The sequence below is a fragment of the Oncorhynchus tshawytscha genome, linkage group LG29, assembly GCF_018296145.1.
Source record: "Oncorhynchus tshawytscha isolate Ot180627B linkage group LG29, Otsh_v2.0, whole genome shotgun sequence".
NCBI lineage: Eukaryota > Metazoa > Chordata > Actinopteri > Salmoniformes > Salmonidae > Oncorhynchus > Oncorhynchus tshawytscha.
In genome coordinates, this window is record NC_056457.1 from 19575069 (window position 1) to 19591207 (window position 16139).

Genomic DNA, 16139 nt, shown 5'->3' on the forward strand with positions numbered 1-16139 from the left:
TAAGGTAGTTGTTGTGAAATTGTTAGGTTAGATTACTCGTTGGTTATTACTGCATTGTCAGAACTAAAATTGTATTTTATTTTAAATGACTACAGACCCGTAGCACTCACATCTGTAGCCATGAAGTGCTTTGAAAGAATGGTAATGGCTCACATCAACACCATTATCCCAGAAACCCTAGACCCACTCCAATTTGCATACCGCCCAAACAGATCCACAGATGATGCAAACTCTATTGCACTCCACACTGTCCTTTCCCACCTGGACAAAAGGAACACCTATGTGAGAATGCTATTCATTGAATACAGCTCAGCATTCAACAACATAGTACCCTCAAAGCTCATCACGAAGCTAAGGAACCTGGGACTAAACACCTCCCTCTGCAACTGGATCCTGGACTTCCCAACGGGTCGCCCCCAGGTGGTGGGTAGGTAGCAACACATCTGCCACACTGATCCTCAACACTAGAGCTCCCCAGGGGTGCGTACTCAGTCCCCTCTTGTACTCCTTGTTCACCAACGACTGCATGGACAGGCACAAGTCCAACACCATCATTAAGTTTGCAGATGACACAACAGTGGTAGGCCTGATCACCGACAATGATGAGGCAGCCTATAGAGAGGAGGTCAGAGGCCTGGCCGGGTGGTGCCAGAATAACTACCTATCCCTCAACATAACTAAGAATAAGGAGATGATTGTGGACTACAGGAAAAGGAGCACCGAGAACGTCCCCATTCTCATCGACGGGGCTGTAGTGGAGCAGGTTGAGAGCTTCAAATTCCTTGGTGTCCACATCAACAACAAACTAGAATGGTCCAAACACACCCAGACAGTCGTGAAGAGGGCACGACAAAGCCTATTCCCCCTCAGAAAACTAAAAAGATTTGGCATGGGTCCTGAGATCCTCTAAAGGTTCTACAGCTGCAACATCGAGAGCATCCTGACCGGTTGCATCACTGCCTGGTACGGCAATTGCTCAGCCTCTGACCGCAAGGCACTTCAGAGGGTAGTGCGTACGGCTCAACACATCACTGGGGCAAAGCTGCCTGCCATCCAGGACCTCTACACCAGGCAGTGTCAGAGGAAGGCCCTAAAAAAGTACACGAGCCACAAACTGTTCTCTCTACTACCGCATGGCAAGTGGTACCGGAGTGTCAAGTCTAGGACAAAAAGGGCTTCTCAACAGTTTTTACCCCCAAGCCATAAGACTTCTGAACAGGTAACCAATAGTTACCCGGACTATTTGCATTGTGTGCCCTCCCTCAACCCCTCTTTTACGCAGCTGCTACTCTCTGTTCATCATATATGCATAGTCACTTTAACCATACCTACATGTCCATACAACCTCAATAAGCCTGACTAACCGGTGTCTGTATATAGCCTTGCTACTCTTATTTTAAAATGTATTTTTACTGTTGTTTTATTTCTTTACATACCTGCACACACACACACACACACATACATTTTTTTCACACTATTGGTTATAGCCTGTAAGTAAGCATTTCACTGTAAGGTCTACACCTGTTGTATTTGGCGCACGTGACAAATACACTTTGATTTGATTTGATTCTGACATTTTTTTCAGTGCAATGTGAGTTTATTAGTCAGTATGTGTAACGAATATGCTGAGAGTTGAGAAGCAGGTGCAACGTTTAATAAAACAACAAACATGGAACGAGACAACTTAACAGTAGCGTCTACGCATAAACACAGGAACAATACTAACTGGGGAAAGAACCTAAGGGAGTGCCAGATATAGGGGAGGTAATAAGTGAGGTAATGGAGTCCAAGTGTGCCTCATGATGACGTGCAGGTGCGCGTAATGATTGATGCCAGGTGTGCGGAAATGATAGATCCCAGGACCGGTGGTTAGTATACCAGCGAAGTCAAACAGACGTGACAGGATGGCAATGTAACATTAGCGATCTGTCTGTTTCCCTAGCTAATTCCCTACTTTTCACACTGACAAAATAATAAGCATCTCTAACATTACAGGCTTCACTGTCATGGTGCACAGTAGAGGTCTAGGGGGACCGATCCCCCCCAGCAACTCTCACCGGCAGTCACGCAATGTTATTTTAGGCGTATGTGATGCAGCTCACTTGCCAGCCATGGTCTTAGCAATGTTGCACCCTATAGGCAATAACAAATGCACAAAAATAACTCAAGAAATAGGTTAAATTAACAGAGATTCCCACATGGCCCTTCCATACAGGGCTATATCAGCCAATATGCTAGATGTAGTTTGAAGAGAGCAGAGTTGGAGAGACTTGCACTTTCTCTTGAGCTATTTTTATAGCCTACCTTTTAGGAGTGGGAAGATTTTCAGCCGGAGAAATAAGGGTGATCAATATTTAGGCTATAAGCCATATCAAAGGCTTATTTAGGAAGTATATTCCCTCGGAAAGATAACTGCCCTATGCCTCTCCACCCATGCATAGGCTATTAGCCTACTCTATTTAATGGAGACCACAATCACACCTGATCTCGCAGGTAAGGATACTGAACTGGAAGCAGAAGGAATGATGACAGAGACACTTGCTACATTTTGCATAGGCCTATAGGATATAGCCTACTTTTAAGGAGGAGTATTTGCAGGCAGAGACAAATAAATGGGTATTCAAAACTCATTGAAAATGAAAAGACGTTGTGCCTTTTCCTTTTCAATTAGCATTGATTACCTTTTTTTTTTTTGCACTTCAACTCACGTTGGTTGAGCGCCCTCCACTTCTTTATCAATATTCATCATCATTATCAATATTTATTTACAGACACTGTAGTAAACTACAGTCTAATCATGCTTAGGTTAATTTCATACTCAAGTTAACTGCCACGTGATTCTCCACCCATGTAGGCAGCCTACTCTATTTCAATGAGACTGCACATACTAGGCGCACTTGAACTTTCACGCCTAACTAGCAGTGAATTCTGAGTGTGTGATTTTAATACAATAGGTAGGCTAACGCATACAAAGCAGAAAGAGGAATGTTTCCAAATAATCTGTACGAACAAAAAAAAATGTTTCATCCCAAAGTCGTCTGTCTGACCGGCAACTCCCTCCAACCACACTGATCTCCTTAGGCATCCTGCAGGAATGCAGCCCTCTAGTGTAGTCAGTACACAACACTATGCTCATCAGATCATCAGGATCTTAGCAGGATCTTATGCTCATCGTGTCAAAGCAGGATCAGAAGGTGACAGGGGTCCCAGCAGGGTCAGACAGCCAGGGATAACCAGTCTATGAAGCTCAGGTGAATTCTGCCGTATATTAACAATATCAGTGAATTATACAAAATGTTCCATCTTGAATTGATGGCTAGACCTACAGTAGCTACAGGACAGCAGTTTAATCTTAAAGCTACAATCTGGGTTCATGGACGAACGGTAATTACACTTATTGAACCAATGATTCTATTATTGGATAATATAATGTACACCAAGGTAATTATGCCTCATTTTATGAGGATCAGATGGTGACAGGGGTCTCAGCAGGGTCAGGCAGCCAGGGAAGACCAGTCTGTGATGGTGACAGGGGTCTCAGCAGGGTCAGGCAGCCAGGGAAGACCAGTCTGTGATGGTGACAGGGGTCTCAGCAGGGTCAGGCAGCCAGGGAAGACCAGTTTGTGATGGTGACAGGGGTCTCAGCAGGGTCAGGCAGCCAGGGAAGACCAGTCTGTGATGGTGACAGGGGTCTCAGCAGGGTCAGGCAGCCAGGGAAGACCAGTCTGTGATGGTGACAGGGGTCTCAGCAGGGTCAGGCAGCCAGGGAAGACCAGTCTGTGATGGTGACAGGGTCTCAGCAGGGTCAGGCAGCCAGGGAAGACCAGTCTGTGATGGTGACAGGGGTCTCAGCAGGGTCAGGCAGCCAGGGAAGACCAGTCTGTGATGGTGACAGGGGTCTCAGCAGGGTCAGGCAGCCAGGGAAGACCAGTCTTTGAGGAGGTGAGGTGAATTTTTGCAGATACAACACTTTATCCTCTCTGTCTAGCAAACACTGGACAAGCCAGATGCTATTTTACGGCAGTCTGTCAAACCTCCAAAGTTGACTTCCAAACTGCATCAAGGGTTGATAGAGGCTTTTCCCCATGACACAAAACATGTAAAACAAAAATGTGAGGAAGACCTGGTGAAGCTATTGATGATGATGAATGGATACAGATGTGTTTGAATGCCCAGTCATGTTCGTATCATCTCAGACATAAATTACTGCAGTTTAAGACCATCCATAAAACTTACTATATGCCAGTGAAACTGAATTACATGCACTCAGAAATGTCCTTCCTCTGCTGGTGTAACAGTATAGCTTCCGTCCCTCTCCTCGCCCCTACCTGGGCTTGAACCAGGGACCCTCTGCACACATCAACAACTGACACCCACGAAGCATCATTACCCATCGCTCCACAAAAGCCATGGCCCTTGCAGTGCAAGGGGAACCACTACTTCAAGGTCTCAGAGCAAGTGACGTCACCGATTGAAATGCTATTAGCGTGCACCACCGCTAACTAGCTAGCCATTTCACATTGGTTACACTGGAGGTGTAAAACACAAAAGGGGACATATTTGCATATGTTATGGTCTTGTGAAAGCTGTCTGAATTCTGGCAAAGAGTTATTTTGTTCTTTTATCGCAGCATGTCTACCGATTCTCCCTTCTCCCTCTTTTTGTTTGCTTAGAAATGTTGATACTGGAGACTGTTATCTGAAGAAACTGTGTAACTAAGCATTCATAGCAGCTAAGAAATGCATTACCATTAATTTGAAGCTTGGTTATCCTCCCCCGATGTCAAGTTATGTATCACTAGATTTGATTTATTACAAGATTAAGGCTATACTATATGGAATACAGTCCGAATAAAGGAGTATGTATTGAAAACATGCCCAAGTTAGGGGAGATACCCATTTAGGCAATTCCAAACTGCTGGGCTGCTCAGTCCTGGCCCTGGGGATCTGCTGTCCTGTGGGGTGTCTCTCTCGCCTTGACCTAACACACCCGACACCAATAAGAAGATTCTAAAGCTGAGTGGGGTGTGTTGGTTTGGGGCGCTGCAGTGTGGTGGACCCATAGGGACAGGATGGGGCGGCCCAGCTCTTTTGTGTGCAAGTAAAAAAGAGCTCTAAAGTACTATTAGTCCTATGAGATTAATTATATGGAGGATTTGCTGTTTCTGTGTGTAAATGTATATTTAAGATGTATGTGGTTATTTTTTGTATTTTGTATGTTGTATTTTTTTCAAAATCAAAGGTGTGAACTGCGAAGGAAATTGTGTTGGGAGAGAGTTGAGTTATTGACTAGTCTGGTGGGGGTCTAGAGTGCAGGCGGCTTGGGAAGGCTGGTCGATCTGGCTGAAATTTGATATAGAGGATGTCTTAATAAAGCCAATCAAAACTCTTTGTATTTTTTTTCTTCAAGAGTTGTTCATTTGTTAGGCTATTGGTTCAATACCATTGGCATAAGGAGAGTCACTACCTATCAGGTAACTTGTGTGAGAGCTTGCTGAATAAGGGGGAAACACCCCACGTGGACCTCTCTTCTGTCATCACACCATTTATTAAACTTGTATGGGATGGTACATACCTTTCCCACTATGTGAACTCAGGGGAGACCATAGCAGCACAATGACAGACGAGGTGGTGGTTCTATAATCTCTCAACTGACTGAATGTTAACAAAACAATTGCACATGTAAAACATTTATGAAAAGGGGTCAGAAAGTTACCCAGGGGCATACAAAATCTCCACTGACCTTTCAAATCCTGTCACTTAATGAATTATATATTTATTCAGCTATATGGAAAGTAACTAGAACAATACACAAGAAGTTGAAGCACGAGCTAAAATAAACACGTGTACTAATGTTGACATTTGCCCATAGGCTTATCTCATTTACATATGGAAGCGAAACGTTTTATGCAAATAAGCTGATTGGACGTGCTGCATGATAGCGCCATACGCTCGACCCAGTGGTGTCGGATTTCACCGTGAGCAGGCGAGAGAGTGGCAGCGGTGGATCGCTTTATTTATTTTCTGTAAAGAGTAGCGTAGCGAGTGCCCAATGCGAAGTACACTAAACCCCGCCGGTTACAATAGCCAGGCGCCTACTTTGGTATGATACTTTGACAGTCAGCGATGGAAATCATAGACACGGGCAGTGTGATTTTAACAGCTTACCATTCATACGCACCGTCCAGGATACATTTGGTGGATGAGGGCTGTGCGACTCCGCTGTCTCCAAGACACTCTCCTTGCAGGTAACTGGCACGCCACCTAATCTTTGTTGTTGAAAAAAAAACTACAGGAGAAATTAACAAGATGTATATGAACTGTTTAACAACTACCATGGTGTTAGTATCCATATTCTTTGATGTAGCTTTTAAACAAATAGGACTGGGTAAGGTGCTCTGTGAGCGTGGGAAAACAATTGGGTCTCTGCAGTCAGTTTACTGCCTCTCTACTTGCAGTGATGATGAGTAGCCTAGCCTAGATCTATCGAAAAAGCTTTAAAGATGTTCATGCATTTATGGAATTGTTGCATTGGTTTCTACTGAAATGTCTTGTTTCTGTACACAACCACCATATATATGGGATTGTAACATCTCGGGCATAGTTCTGACACCCTCAGGACCTGAAGTGCTTTTCAAGTGTATCAAACAAACATGTGCTAATAAGAAGACACTCTATTTGATGCAATAAGAAGACACTCTATTGGATGCAATAAGAAGACACTCTATTGGATGCAATAAGAAGACACTCTATTGGATGCAATAAGAAGACACTCTATTGGATGCAATAAGAAGACACTCTATTTGATGCAATAAGAAGACACTCTATTGGATGCAATAAGAAGACACTCTATTTGATGCAATAAGAAGACACTCTATTGGATGCAATAAGAAGACACTCTATTGAATGCAATAAGAAGACACTATTGGATGCAATAAGAAGACACTATTGGATGCAATAAGAAGACACTCTATTGGATGCAATAAGAAGACACTCTATTGGATGCAATAAGAAGACACTCTATTGGATGCAATAAGAAGACACTCTATTGGATGCAATAAGAAGACACTCTATTGGATGCAATAAGAAGACACTCTATTGGATGCAATAAGAAGACACTCTATTGGATGCAATAAGAAGACACTCTATTGGATGCAATAAGAAGACACATGCAGGATGATGTTAGTTCCTGGCACTGATTTTTGAAGTCAGTTTTACATTGTAGGTTCTGATGGGTATAGGCCAGGATTTGGGTATGGTTACCTGACCTCAAATCAACAATTTGAACAGCAGGATATCTCAAACTGTTCCATCCTTCCCTTGATTTGGTGCCTCGGGGGTATTTAGAGACTTGACTAATTGTTGAAACTTCCATCTACATAGTCTGCAATTCAATAACTTTACAAAAAAGGAAGGCTGTACAACATACCATTAAAAACCCTGTATAATTATGTATCCTGAATAATTAATCAAAGGAGACATTGTTTAGATGGAAGGGGGGGGGAAGTATACCTCACTTTCAGGTCAGTCCAACAAGACACTCACTTTGCAGACAGTCACTTGGCAGTCGCCCCACAGAGCACAAGGTGGCATTTAAAAACGCTTACGTCTGAGTACGACCATTGAACATAACAACTGTAATTATGTGTATTAAATCATTACAACTAGCCATTTTCATAGACACACATAAAGAAAAGGAATAGCAAATTGTTCAGGTTTCAGTGGTGTATTTAACACGCCAATAGTTTATGATTGCTGTGGAGCAGCTTATTAATTAGGGCACACCGTAGCAAAAAAAAAATAATCAGCGTTTCTTATGAACGAATTTAGGAGTCCCTCCCTGTTTCAATCCATTTTCTTCTGTTTGTTGCCTAATGAATACGACCGTGGATTGTTTGGACTGCAAACTGACTTAACCTAGCTGTGTGTATGTTAAAGTTGGCTGTATTTTACACCATTGGCAGAGCTACATTCATTTGGCATTGAACTGGAATATTTATTGATGGACTGCTCTGTGTCTGTTATGGTGTTTGGAGTTGGAAAGTAACCACTGTACTGTAAATGTAGTCTTCAGACAACTTTCATGGTCTCTCTGGCTCTTTCCCCATTCTAACTATGAATTAATTACATCAACTGTGTGTGTGTGTGTGTGTGTGTGTGTGTGTGTGTGTGTGTGTGTGTGTGTGTGTGTGTGTGTGTGTGTGTGTGTGTGTGTGTGTGTGTGTGTGTGTGTGTGTGTGTGTGTGTGTGTGTGTGTGTGTGTGTGTGTGTGTGTGTGAATATTAGACCAAAAGAAGGAAGATGAAATATTACTTGTACTTATACATTTTATTGAACCTAAATCAGACCATGAGCCAGGAAAATGAACTCGCGCACATCATTGACTAGATGTTCTGTTATTTGAACACTTTCTTTAGAATTCACTCTATTTCCAAGGATCTGTGTGAGAGCTGTTGACTTGTACGGTGGCGGGTACAATACATGATGTCTGTGCTGACAGTATGTTCCATTTGCTGCCCCACCTGAACAACTCAAGAACATCTAATCTCCCAGCATGGCCAGTTTGCCCAGATGCTTGCTTTGTTTGGCCACTTGTCCCCAGTGTGCGTTCGCATGTGTGCCTGTGTGTCATCGGGGGGTGATGATAGTGATGTCAGCCCCGAGCTACCCAGGGTCAGGCACCGATAAAGGAGCCAGCCTCGTCTTGTGTGGCATGCCAAAAAGTTGGCGCACCCACATCCGTTAGGTCTGAAAATATTTACATTATCCGAGACACATTTGGTGTTTACCCTTAGATATTTTGAGGTCCTTAGATATGTCAAATCGGTCTTGCTCTTGAATTAATTTATGCTTTTTTGGTGTGAAAGATTATCTGTTTTTCTGTGGGTATTATGGCGGAAATTGTCCAAATATTTTGGGGTGATCATATCTGATGGCGGTTGTGTGTTGATAAGACAAAAACTGCTACCTGTTTTCACATGGAACTATGCTTTGGCTACCAGTACAAGGTTAGATAAATATTAAGGGCATGGTGGTTCTCTGTCTCTCTGCTGTTTATACAACTGTATCAGAACAGACAGTAGGCAATCTCTTATGTTCATTTTGTATATATCTACTGTATGTACTGAAGCAACTATCAGAGGAATTATTTTTTACGACAACCATTAGTCATTATGAGTGATTCCGTATGAAACCAGGACAAAAAAATAAGTATCTGCTACTTTTTAAAGTTTTGATCCAATTTGTACACATTACCAACAGAGTGAATGGGAAAATAGATTCAAAATGTTCGCCCTCTGTTGGTGATTTGCTAAATGTGGCATGATACAAGTAAAAAGTGGGCTGTGATGGGTTACATAGCCTATTGTGCCAATTTCTCTATATAAAATGGGTCATCATTTTAAAACTAGCAAATATCCCACTCTGGAACTTTTACATGGCTGTAGAGTATATTATGTTATGTATATTATGTTCTCTATATATAGTTTTTTTTTTTTTCAAGAATTAATGAACAAATTTTATTTTAAAATTGTGTATATATATACACACACACACACACACACACACACACACACAAGTATGTGGACACAATTTCAAATGAATGGATTTGGCTATTTCTATGGCTTTTCATGTCCGAGCAGCCACACACAAGGCTAAGATCACCATGCGCAATGCCAAGCGTTGGCTGGAATGGTGTAAAGCTCCCTGACATAGAACTCTGGAGCAGTGGAGATGTGTTCTCTGGAGTGATGAATCACACTTCACCAACTGGCAGTCCGACTAACGAATCTGGGTCTGGAGGATGCCAGGAGAACGCTACCTGACCCAATGCAAAGTGTCAACTGTAAAGTTTGGTGGAGGAGGAATAATGGTGTGTGGCTGTTTTTCATGGTTCGTGCTCGGCCCCTTAGTTCCAGCATACAATCACATTCTAGACGATTCTGTGCTTCCAACATTGTGGCAACAGTTTAGGGAAGGCCCTTTCCTGTTACAGCATGACAATGCCCCCGTGCACAAAGCGAGGTCCATACAGAAAGGGTTTGTCGAGATCGGTGTGGAAGAACTTGACTGGTCTGCACAGAGCCCTGACCTCAACCCCATCGAACACCTTTGGGATTAATTGGAACGCTGACTGTGAGCCAGTCCAAATCGCACAACATCTGTGCCCGACCTCACTAAATATCTTGTGGCTGATTGGAAGCAAGTCCCCGCAGCAATGTTCCAACATCTAGTGGAAAGCCTTCGCAGAAGAGGGGAGGCTGTTATAGCAGCAAAGTGGGGACCAACTCCATATTAATGATCTTGGTATGAGAATTTCGACCAGCAGGTGTCCACATACTTTTGAGAGAGCGAGAGATGTAGCACCAAAAATGAAACATTATGGAGTCTTAAAAAGGCCTGGGAAAGGCCAACATGTCATAAATATGCCAGCTTTGATTCAGTATTTCTCAATTAGGCTTTTAGATGCAAATGTCAATAAACCTTCAAAGGACCATTCTATGGATAAAATGTAGTGAATAATAAAAAATAATTGTCCTGGTTTTGTATGCAACCACTCTTATGCCATTATCATCATGCCATTATAGTCATGCCATTAAAATTGGATTACTATTCATCTCAAGATTTGAGAAATAACTTTTAAGCAAGGAGAGTCTGTCTAAGAACAGAAGTCTGTCTGGAATCAAGTTTGCCATATTACACCAGGACAATTCATCAAAACATCATTGACACTCACTGCTTTAGCTGTTATAGTTGTATTTCATCCAGGCCACTGAAGCCAGTGTTTTTGGGAGGGGGTTAGTCTATTTTTAGGAGAGCTCAGCTTTCACTCTTGACTGCTTTATTAGCCACTTCATGAACCAGTTGATTTATAGTCTCAAATGAATCTCCCTATCTAACACTGTCTGAAGTGGCACAGAAGGTAACGATTGTTGGCCACGTAAATCAAAGGCTATTTGTAAAGGACACAGCTGGTCATACCACCATGACTGATGATGTGATAAAATAGAAAAGTGGCACAATTTTTTTACTCATTGGATCAGATAAAACAGAGGAGTGTGCTGCTATACACTGAGATTGTGTGTGTCTCATTTCCAGGTAACATAATTCCCATATGCTAAAGACTGGAGATGTTTGTGTGTGTGGGTCTGTGTATCTTTTTGATGTGTGTGCTGACGTTCGTTTCAGCACTGGCACGTGTGTAGGGGCATTTGGGTCACCGGCAGGATTACTTTCAAAGCTTATTCCCATAGAGTTGTGTGTGACACACAATGGTAACCTCTGGTACTCGGGTGTCTCCCTATGAATGTGCCTATTGTAGCCGGTGAAAGACAAGCTCTCCGCTCTCAACCGCCTTTGTGATAATTAATGGTATTGATGGCTGCAGGGTGTGCTATTGGGACTTCAAAGCTGTTTTCTCACACACACGCACACACACACACACACTACTGACATCTGTGGACATCCATATTGGGTGGCTATTTTTGGTATTTTGATTACTTTTTTTGGGGGGGGTGACTGTTTTGGCCTTTTGAACGACTGTGTTCTGGTTTTAGATGACTCTATTTGGATGACTCTTTTAGGTTTGGATAACATTTATATGACTGTATTTAGCTTTTTGGATGACTTTCCTATTTTTGGGTTATGCACATTCAATGACTGACTTTGTCAATAAACTCTTTAATCGAAAAGCCACCCTGGCGCCAATCTATTGAAGTCGGAAGTTTACATACACTTAGGTTGGACTCATTAAAACTTGTTTTTCAACCACTCCACACATTTCTTGTTAACCAACTATAGTTTTGGCAAGTCAATTAGGACATCTACTTTGTGCAAGACACAAGTAATTTTTCCAACAATTGTTTACAGACAGATTATTTCACTTAATTCACTGTATCAAAATTCCAGTGGGTCAGAAGTTTGCATACACTAAGTTGACTGTGCCTTTAAACAGCGTGGAAAATTTCAGAACATGGTGTCATGGCTTTAGAAGCTTCTGATAAACTAATTGACATCATTTGAGTCAATTGGAGGTGTGGATGTATTTCAAGGCCTACCTTCAAACTCAGTGCCTCTTTGCTTGACAAAATGGGAAAATCAAAAGAAATCAGCCAAGACCTCCAAAAACAGTTGTAGACCCCCATGGGAGCAATATCCAAACGCCTGAAGGTACCACGTTCATCTGTACAAACAACAGTACGGAAGTATAAACACCATTGGATCATGCAGCCGTCATACCGCTAAGGAGACGCGTTCTGTCTCTTAGAGATGAACGTTCTTTGGTGCGAAAAGTGCAAATCAATCCCAGAACAACAGTAAAGGACCTTGTTAAGATGCTAGAGGAAACAGGTACAAAAGTATCTATATCCAGCTCAGCAAAGAAGAAGCACCTGTTCCAAAACCGCCATAAAATAGCCAGACTACGATTTGCAACTGCACATGGAGACAAAGATTGTACTTTTTGGAGAAATGTCCTCTGGTCTGATGAAACAAAAATAGAACTGTTTGGCCATAATGACCATCGTTATGTTTGGAGGAAAAAAGGGGATGCTTGCAAGCCGAAGAACACCATCCCAACCGTGAAGCACGGGGGTGGCAGCTTCATGTTGTGGGTGTGCTTTGCTGCAGGATGGACTGGTGCACTTCACAAAATAGATGTTATCATGAGGATAGAAAATTATATGGATATATTAAAGCAACATCTCAAGACATCAGTCAGGAAGTTAAAGCTTAGTCGCAAATGGGTCTTCCAAATGGATAATGCCCCCAAGCATACTTCCAAAGTTGTGGCAAAATTGCTTAAGGACAACAGAGTCAAGGTATTGGAGTGGCCATCACAACGCCCTGACCTCAATCCAATTGAACATTTGTGGGCAGAACTGAAAAAGTATGTGCGAGCAAGGAGGCCTACAAACCTGCCTCAGTTACACCAGTTCTGTCAGGAGGAATGGGCCAAAATTCACCCAACCTATTGTGGGAAGCTTGTGGATGGCTACCCAAAACGTTTGACCCAAGTTAAACAATTTAAAGGCAATGCTACCAAATACTAATTGAGTATATGTAAACTTCTGAAAGAAATAAAAGCTGAAATAAATCATTCTCTCTACTATTATTCTGACATTTCACATTCTTAAAATAAAGTGGTGATCCTAACTGACTTAAGACTGGGAATTTTTACTAGGATTAAATGTCAGGAATTGTGAAACACCTTAGCCAAATACATTTAAACTCTGTTTAGGTAAACTTCCAACTTCAACTGTATGTCCTATACTTCAACAAACGTGTCAGTTGTCGATGGTAGCTTTTCTGTAAAACACTTCCCATTTCAATGTAGGGAAATTCCACGGTGAGATGAACTTGTTTCACTTTAAAAATGTATGCCAAACTAAATCTTTGATTGCTAAGTTTAACAAACCATACACCCATATGCAGAAGTCTACTTTTAACAATTGCCACATAATTTGACTAAAACACACTTGAGGAACAGTGCAGATGCTAAGTTTAGTAACAGAATGACAGTCAAATCTCCCTTAGTTTGTGACCATGTTTTCAAAAATAATGTTTAATATCTATTCTGAATTAAGATTCGAAGAAAGATTGTGGTGTCAGCTATGATATGGAAAAATATCTTTCTGTTATGTTTCTGTTACTTACTACAGTAAGTGAAGTATGTTTTGTCCATATAAATTACATCAAATTGATCAGAAATACAGTGTAGACAAAGTCATTTACAACATGAACAATTGTAGCTGGAAACGGCAGATTTTTTATGGAATATCTACAAGGCGTACAAAGGCCCATTTATCAGCAACCATCACTCCTGTGTTCCAATGGCACATTGTGTTAGCTAATCCAGTTTAACATTTTAAAAGGCTAATTGATCATGAGAAAATCCTTTTGCAATTATGTTAGCACAGCTGAAAACGGTTGTGCTGATTTAAAGAAGCAATAAAACTGGCCTTCTTTAGACTAGTTGAGTATCTGGAGCATCAGCATTTGTGGGTTCAGGCTCAAAATGTCCAGAAACAAAGCACTTTCTTCTGAGACTCGTCAATCTACTATTGTTCTGCGAAATGAAGGCTATTCCATGTGAGAAATTGAACAGAACAGCGCAAACTGGCTCTAACCAGAATAGAATGAGTGGGAGACCTCGGTGCACAACTGAGCAAGTCGACAATTACATTAGTGTCTAGTTTGAGAAACAGACGCCTCACAAGTCCTCAACTGGCAGCTTCATTAAATATACCTGCAAAGCACCAGTCTCAACGTCAACAGTGAAGAGGCGACTCCGGGAAGCTGGCCTTCTAGACAGAGTTCCTGTGTCTGTGTACTTTTTCCCATCTTAATCCTTTCTTTTTATTGACCAGTCTGAGACATGGCTTTTTCTTTGCAACTCTACCTTCAAGGTCAGCATCCCGGAGTCGCCTCTTCACTGTTGACATTGAGACTGGTGTTTTGCGGGTACTATTTCATGAAGCTGGAATCTTTAACGTGAAAAGGGGAAAAAGTAATATTATTAGTTTTTCACAAGTAGACTATTTATACTGGCATGTTTTATTTACAAGATAAATTGGTCCATGCCAACTGCCAGCCACAAAAGAAAATCAGCCAGAATGTTTTTCGATATGTTGTAAATTTGAAAATGAATTATGCCCTTATTTCAGATTACTCTGATGTTTGTCAAAGCTCTGACGAAGGCCGTGAAGACGATACGTAAAGCTTATTAAAGATCAGTGATACGATCAAGAGCAGTGTGCGGGTTCCTTCCTCTTTTCCTCATCTTATCCGGCTGTTGCCATGCACCTGCAAAAAAGATAGCTCAGATGTGCGAGTGCTTTTTGACTTTTGAATTTGACTTTGCAAACAACAAGAGGGCTTAATTGGAGTCTTTCGTTGGAGCCCAGACCTATTTTTAAATAACTTAGCCTACCTCGGCCAGTTATGAAGCTTATCAGCCTAATAGAAGTAAGATTTTTTTTATTAGGCCTACTTATAATTGCAACTGGTCAAAAATGTAGCATCCTACATAAAACAATAATTTAAAGAAAAAAAGTCTGCAGATTCGAACTAAAACAATGTAACTAAAAAGAAAGCGTACATTTGTAATTCCCAAACTCTAAAAGTAATTGGAAAGGTAGATACAAATTATGTATGACATTGTGGTTACAATAAAGAACGTAGCCCATCATGCAAATGATTCCTATGAGCAGGACAATAGACTTTTTATAGCCCTGCTACTGTTGTGAAAATCCCTCAACTTGCAATGTATTTGATGCTAAAGTACTCTAAAGTGCATTTATTCATCAACATTTTTATGCTTTCGTTAAATCTTCATGATCTTCTTCCTTTTTTTCTGTAGCAATTTTGAGCAAATTGCTCAAGGGCAACGGCTGATTAGTCTGTGAAGATGATGTTATTGAATGTCTTGGCAGCTTTGATCCATACCTGGGCCTGCAGGACACAACTTTCTTTGTTTGTCAGATGAATCATTGGGTCAAAACTACAGAACAATACAAAACAAGCAAACACACATGGTTAATGTTCTGAGAATGTTTTTTTTAATAATATATATATATATATATATATATATATATATATATATATAAATAAATAAATAAATAAATCTTACCGAGCCGTGATGCCTGCAGATTACAGATTGCCTTTGCTGGTCACTCATCATCTTCATTCATCAGTGAGTCAATGGCTTGAATAGTCATTGACTCACTCGCGCGTTGAAATGTAAAGAGATGGCGTCACAATCCATGCCAGGCACACCTTTGAGCTCTGGAACTCCACCTCCGACAAGCAGAGTTAACATATAGTATGTGGTGGGTTCGTCAGGTTTTTGGTTCACCCTGACATTTCCATTCCTCTTCTGACAACAGAATTCGACCAACTGCTCATAGGGCACAGCAAGGGCCGCCCAGACCATTATGCTGTTCTGCTATTCCAAGGATGTATAACCGAAGAGAGATACCACGAGTGGGCACAGAATACATAGCCTTCCCGCTGTGGCCGTCTATTTCAGCACCGTTTCCGCTCTGCTCTGAGACAAGCATGGAGAAACTAAAATATTATAATTATATTATTATTAATTATATAAAAGCCCCTTAGATATTCTCACAGATCCTCACGGAAAAT

General features: G+C 41.4%; 1 protein-coding gene across 2 annotated transcripts in view; it reads left to right on the top strand.

Annotated features, from left to right (window-relative positions):
• The first annotated feature begins 5972 nt into the window (after positions 1–5972).
• LOC112227776 (rho GTPase-activating protein 18) overlaps positions 5973–16139 on the top strand; it is a 51586-nt gene continuing 41419 nt past the window's right edge. The window contains exon 1 of one of the 2 annotated variants that reach the window (XM_024392639.2): positions 5973–6247. In XM_024392639.2, the coding sequence (XP_024248407.1) occupies positions 6126–6247 (122 nt within the window). In that variant the 5' untranslated portion in view covers positions 5973–6125. The remainder of the gene's footprint in view (positions 6248–16139) is intronic. The other variant, XM_024392640.2, reaches the window with a different exon arrangement.